We start from the raw sequence: 6,337 nt of genomic DNA on the forward strand, positions 1-6,337 counted from the left end.
TCATCCGCTTTGTCGTATACCTCCTCGAGATGTCCAAGAGCAGCCTGCGCGTTAATAGAGCGTGTTTGCCTCGCGGTTTTGCTCACACCTTCGGAGGTCTTGCCAGGGTTAGTGGGCTTGTTACCTTGAGCACCCTTGTTTTTTTTTCGGAGGAGCTATGATTGATAGCCTGGAGGAGTGAGAGATGGCTTGTCTCTGATAGTCTCGGTTTTATAGTGGTTCGTAAAGCGTCGACTGGCTGTTATATTGTGCATAATTAGGCGTTTTCTTTTTGGCAGCCTGTCACTATCTACTGGCCGCACAGACTTGATACTCCCGAAAAGGTTTAATCCAATAGCGGTTGTTGTATAATTACACGCCGTAATTAGAAGCCTCCACAGTCTATGGTGTCACTGATGGTCGAGGGCTACAATTAGCACATTTAGGCCTTGTGTATAGAAGTAGATATACTTACTGGCGGAGAAAACCGTTATCCACTTTCAGGAAGTGCCGTGAGTAATAAGGGCGAAAGCGGCTAGGGTCTTCCGATGTGCTTATGTAGTAAGTAAGTTAAAACGGGGGTGAGCGTGCTGCGACTTTCGAGTTTCCGTATCTGCGACTTAAAGAGCTCTATAGCTTAAATCGACGGAAACCTTTCCCCCTCTAAGACGGAGCTTTGGCTGTTCGGCATACGTCTGAACACGAATTGGTGGGATGATGTTTCCTGGCTGACCTCCGACTGTTGGACAGGCGAACCATAGCTCGATCATGACTCTCGCACGGTGCTTAGTGTACAACCTACTTTAGACAAAGCGCCGGTATTGTGTGAGTTCCTCAAGGATAACACCGCCACAGTTAGCAGTGAGACGTTCGAAAGCGGTTCTATTGCAAAGTTTGGCGCTGCCCGAAAAGCTACTCGCGTGCAGAACATCTGAGAAGACACATCAATGAGGGGGTAGCCCTGTCTAGACTATCAGACACTGAAAGGACTGGTTAATGCCTGGCAGGAAACATAGTGCAAACCCACCCAGGTTTCCTTGCACGCTGTGCAGCCATTGTTTCAAGAGATTAGAGAACCTCCGCGCTCACCGCAGGCTGCATCAGCCGCATGTTGCCTCACGCTGTTTCTTCTGCCTGGAATAATGCATGTAACGCTGGAGGCCTTCAACGGGCGTTGTTCGAAGGATCAGCATTCTCTGAACTGGCAGATGCGGCCTTTCCTAGCCGCTGCCGGACATATCAGATCAGGTCTCGTGTCTGAAGCCGAAGCTCCCCTTCGACACCTCGAGAGCGTCTACATCAAAGGATCTGAAATGTGCCAGGAATGTTACAAGACCCTGCTAGCAGCCCTGCTCTGGCTGCCCAAGCTTCGCATACTCAGAACAGATTTCGCTGCTTACGATCATTTCCCAGACGGCGATACTCCCGATGAGAACTGGAAGAATGCTGCTGAACACTACCTCAAGGAAATCCCGCCATGCGAGGGCACATCGTCAGTCGAACATATCACAATTCAAAGGTGTCAGCCTGAGTTCCTATGCTGTCTGCCGTTCATTCTTAGGTCACTTCGCCGACTCCGCAGTATTCGGGTGGGCCAGCATGACGATGACATGGGAGTCGTCAAAGGACCCATCGTGACAGCCGTACTACAGCACGCACAGTCACTCGAGGTCCTGGATATGAAGCACGTCTTCTCGACATATATTGACTTTGATGGAAAAGGCTAGCACAACCTGCTCACCCACGATTCGTACGAATCCCTGTCCTACGATGGTCGCTCATACTTCGTACAAATTTCGGTCGTACGATGGGCCAGTCCTTGATCCAGTCACCCTGCTCGCGCACGATTATCACAGAGGCCTTGAAGCTCCTGGAATTGTTGCTGATAATTCTGAAGGGAAGAGGGGGCCTCTTTGACTTTTTTTGCGAGCTCAATCAAGGTGCCGCACGTTGTGGCCAGTTGAGTGGCCCCAGCAAATACTCCAAAAACCTCCGCCATGATTCGGCTGAGGGCAGGGAAGGAGACCAACTTTGATGTCCTGAAGTGAGTACCCGCTTGGCCGGACTATGCGCAGTCAACTTATGAGCGGGAGAATGGGATGGTGAGTGAATCCAACGCAGCGTGCAATGGGCGGTTTGCACAGATATTGTGTGTGTGAGGGGGGCAGCTGCATTATAAGCACGACTAAGATAGCGCAGCAGCATGCACGGTGAGATGTTTGGACTACCCATTCATGCACACAGAATTACCCACACCGACCGTGGCGTCATGTGCGCCAGCAAGGGAAACTGTGGTGGGACATCGCGGTCGATGCTTTACAGGAAGAGATGGCATCCCGAGAAACGCCCCTAGGTAGGGTCAGCGCATGTTTACAGTATTTGAATGTGCGTCTCGGGCGTGAAGTTCTCACGTCTTTAATTACACCTCAAAAAACCTATTGGCAAGCTTGGTAACATGAATAGCATGGACAAGGATTGCAAGAGTGTGCATACACCAACCCTGGACAGCGTGCTTCGCCTATATCGCAAAACATGCTGCGTACGTCTGGCTCAAGTGAAACTGGGGCGATAGACACAGGAAGGTAAGGCAATGTCGGCGGTGCCCAAGCTGCGAGCTCACCGACATTTGAGCAACCAATGCAAGAACAATAAAGGTCCGTCCAGTTGAGCAGTGAATCATGCCTAGCCTCACTTTTCCAATTAACCACGGAGAGATGCTCACAATTCTCACTTAAGTCGGCGCATATGATGTGCAAGTTGGTGATCTCACATCAAAACCGCGCAACTCTACAGGTCCAATGAGCTCGCCTTTCGCCGCTGCTCCCAGGTAAAGCTCGGCCAATACCACCAACGGGTCGGCCGGCAGCGCCCGTCTAACACTGTTTTATCATGGATTGTAAGAGGCATCGACCATGGATGGCGACCTATCTCCCTCTTAAGCTGCGTGGGAAAAGCAGTGGAAGCTGTCGTAACGAAGAAAATGACACAGATAGCAGAAGGCGCAGACGTTCTCCCCCCAGAACAGATGGGGAACAGGACAGGGAGTTCAACAGAGCTAGCGGCCAGGTTCGCCACAGAGACAGTACGAGCCGCCTGGGAGAAGCGGCTAAGCTGCTCGATGCTGCAGCTGGACCTCAAGGGCGCGTTCGACCGAGTCCACCACGGGTGGCTGATCGCCACATTAAAAGACCAGGGGTGGCCGAGATGGGTGGTCCGATGGGTGACGTCCTTCCTGGCGGACCGAACAGCGACTCTGACCTTTGACGACTGGGAGGCGGAGCCATTAAAGGTGCCGGCCGGCGTGCCACAGGGTTCGCCCCTATCCCCTCTCCTATTCATCCTCTTTAGCACCCCACTCTTCCAGAGGCAAGGGATATCGAAGGAGTAGGAACGGTAGGGTTCGCAGACGACACGAACCTCCTAGCAGTAGGGAAAAGGACAGAAGATTGCTGCTCCGCTCTACAACGGGGATGGGAGATATGTAGAGACTGGGCAAGAGAACGCGGCATGATATTCGAACCGCAGAAGAGCCAGCTAATGCACTTTGTCAAGACAAGGGCCGGCAACAACCAGGCCTTGACCCTAGACGACAACGTGATCAAGCCGGCTGAAGAGACTAGGTTCCTAGGGGTATACCTAGACCGAAGGCTGAACTTTATCGCCCATAAGAATCAGATACTGGCTAAACTAAAGACACAGCGGTTTGCACTGACTCGAATCGCGGCAAAGACATGGGAACCGTCCCTCCTTAAGGCTAGAGACGTCTACGTCTCGGTGATCCGAAGCGTATTGACATACGCAGCATCTACCTTTGCAACGATAGAGAACACCCTCGGAGGGAAGCAGGGAAGGGGCTCCGGCATCGTCCTCCAGCTAGGCAAGGAGCAGAATAAGTGTCTGCGCGTTGTGACAGGTGCATACCGCTCAACGCCAGTCAATGTTCTTGAAGCCGAAGCCCACTGCAAACCGATCAATCTTGTCCTAGCCACGGGGGAAGGCGGCGTCTGGCCTAAGACATGGGATAGGATCACGAGGCTGATTGCGAGGGCAAAGAGAGGGGGAAGGGGGCGAGAACGCGGAGTCCAACTACTCGATCCTATGAGACAGTGGGCGAGCTGGACGGCAGGCACAACCGCGAAGAAGAAGACAGAGGAGCAATGGAGAGACCTCCCGCTACGCGAAGGAATGCACCAGCGGAAGCCGAGAGTCGGCGTACGATGGAAGACTGCACGCAAGATCTGGGAACAGCTCACAAAACACGTCATGGTGGGCCGTTCAATCACGAGATGGTCATTGAGCGCATTGTACTCACCCCGCCACGCATGTACTTCAGCTCCCTCGTGCTGTGTAAATAAGCACACTTGGACCCAATCATGGCCACTCATTAATGCAGGTAACGGAGTGGCTGAGACACGGCCCAGACTTGGGGATTTGGTACCGGCCAATAACCATAGATTTCAGCTTGTCCCCTCTATTTCGAATTCTCGACGAGAGTTGCACGATGAAGGTCACCATAACTTGCTTGCTACATGAGCACATCGGAAGACCCTAATCGCTTTCGCCCTTCGTTAATCACGGCACTCTAAACTTAATCTTCCTTCTCACCGTGATGATGGACCTTGGAACCGAGGACCAATTTCATCTTAGGCAAGTGATTTCAAACTCATGTTGTGAGGTCAAGACAGCAAGCAGGGACAGATTACTAACTCCATGTCTGGATACTTTGCCTGGGTGGGACTTCTATCATGGAAGACACCGGGCTTGCCTTGAGAAGTGCCACGCGGTGATTTCAAGCGCCGTCGAGAACGAGCCAGTGTTGGCCTGGCGTGTCCATCTACCAACAGTCACGAACAAAAGCAGCTCTTGCGGCCACACTTCTAGCTGAAACGGTTTTCGATACGTACCAGCAAGCGAGACTACTTGTCTCAGCCAGTTTAGACACTCGTTGTGCACATTGACTGGGTGGAACATCCTTTAAATGGCTGTACCTTTTCAGGCGCAAGGTCACCAATACTCCGGGTTGTCGGCTTCTTCTGGCCTGCCCACCCGGGCCAAAAGTCAAAGTTCTTGGCCTGCTTGCTATGTACTCCTCTTTAATATATATCTCTAAGTATTCAGATATCTAGAAGGTAACTTAGCCGCATGGGCACGTTAGTCACGGTACTACGGCCTCATGATAGTAGCTTCAAACTCCTAAACGCGACCCAGTTCGTGGCTAACCGTAGCCTCACCCTTTGTCCATTTCTTTAGCCCATCGAATACATTTTGTACTGCTACATTCGCCGCGTAGATCAGCGGACCCAACATCTCTGTACCGAGTGGTATCCAAGCAAACAATGCCACCACCTGTCCGAACCCCCACTCGTTGTCGGTGAACTTATCGCGTGCAACTCTCGCTAGCTGCTGTCTTTCCAGATGCATCTTCGCGAAGCAATATACCATGCCAACGGCGAGGCCCGTTGCTAGCAGTTTGCATAACGAGTTGAAATTCCCGAAGCGATTGTTTAAGTTCTCGACGGTCTGGGGCAGACTTGCGCAGCGTGCCCTGCATAGCTTGCGCAAGGCCAGGAAGCAAACGTAGCACCCGACGAGGCAGCCCGCGGCGATTAAAATGTAGAGGAATGTGTTGAGATGTCGGTTTGAGCTGATTCTCGTCGAGTCCGGGCCTAGCGAAAAGGGTAGGTTCTGGACTGGTAGTATAGGTACGGTTGTTTCGGCTGCATTACATGCAGATACAAACTCCTCCAGCACACTGTATTTCACTCCCAAAACCAGGCCTGACCAGGGACTGACGCCGATAAACAGACCGCAGTGTAGTAAACCCCCTAGAACCATGGTTGTTGTTGTTCTGGAGCTGATAGTATTGTACTCTGCGCCCTCATCCTCTCTTCCGATCCAGAAGCTGATGAAGAGAGCCAACCCGCATAGGAACTCCATCACGTTCAGGTAATATAGAAAGATGATTTCGAAGAGTGCTGGTTGCCCCCCAAGATGAACGATACTGGCAATGGCTATTGGTGCTGCGAATAGAATTGTCGTGGTGAGAGCTACGATATGGATCGAGGCTAGGTATTGGCGGAATCCGCTATTGGAGAGCGCAAGAGGGTGCAAGAGCATGTAGCCAGGCCCGAGGATGATAGTGACAGCTAGTTGCAGACTGTAGGATATAAAGACGCCGATGCCCGAGAGATCTGGGTTACCAGTGCCCCAGGCTAAGGCGCATTGTTGAGGACAGGAAGCAATCAGGTCGGTAACGTTGGGCTTGTCTGCGGAGAAGAGGTCGGAGAAGTGTTTGACTGATTCACAGGGGAAAGATGTGTTCTGCATGCTTGTCGGTGTTTAAGGTGAAGCCAAAGTC

At 52.0% G+C, this 6,337-nt stretch overlaps 2 protein-coding genes across 2 annotated transcripts; both read left to right on the plus strand.

Annotated features, from left to right (window-relative positions):
• Positions 1-1,187: 1,187 nt before the first annotated feature.
• On the plus strand, positions 1,188-1,706 carry J7T54_000290 (uncharacterized protein; the record flags this gene model as incomplete). The annotated part of the gene is made up of 2 exons (XM_051510664.1): positions 1,188-1,471; positions 1,541-1,706. The coding sequence occupies 2 exons, from the start codon at positions 1,188-1,190 to the stop codon at positions 1,704-1,706; spliced, it is 450 nt and encodes a 149-aa protein (XP_051358457.1).
• A 270-nt stretch (positions 1,707-1,976) lies between these two features.
• Positions 1,977-3,367, plus strand: J7T54_000291 (uncharacterized protein; the record flags this gene model as incomplete). Its single annotated transcript, XM_051510665.1, has 4 exons — positions 1,977-2,023; positions 2,773-2,806; positions 3,016-3,045; positions 3,107-3,367. The coding sequence occupies 4 exons, from the start codon at positions 1,977-1,979 to the stop codon at positions 3,365-3,367; spliced, it is 372 nt and encodes a 123-aa protein (XP_051358458.1).
• Positions 3,368-6,337: the final 2,970 nt, after the last annotated feature.

Source organism: Emericellopsis cladophorae, assembly GCF_022114955.1.
Source record: "Emericellopsis cladophorae strain MUM 19.33 chromosome Unknown NODE_159_length_10955_cov_38_032635, whole genome shotgun sequence".
Classification (NCBI taxonomy): Eukaryota; Fungi; Ascomycota; class Sordariomycetes; order Hypocreales; family Bionectriaceae; genus Emericellopsis; species Emericellopsis cladophorae.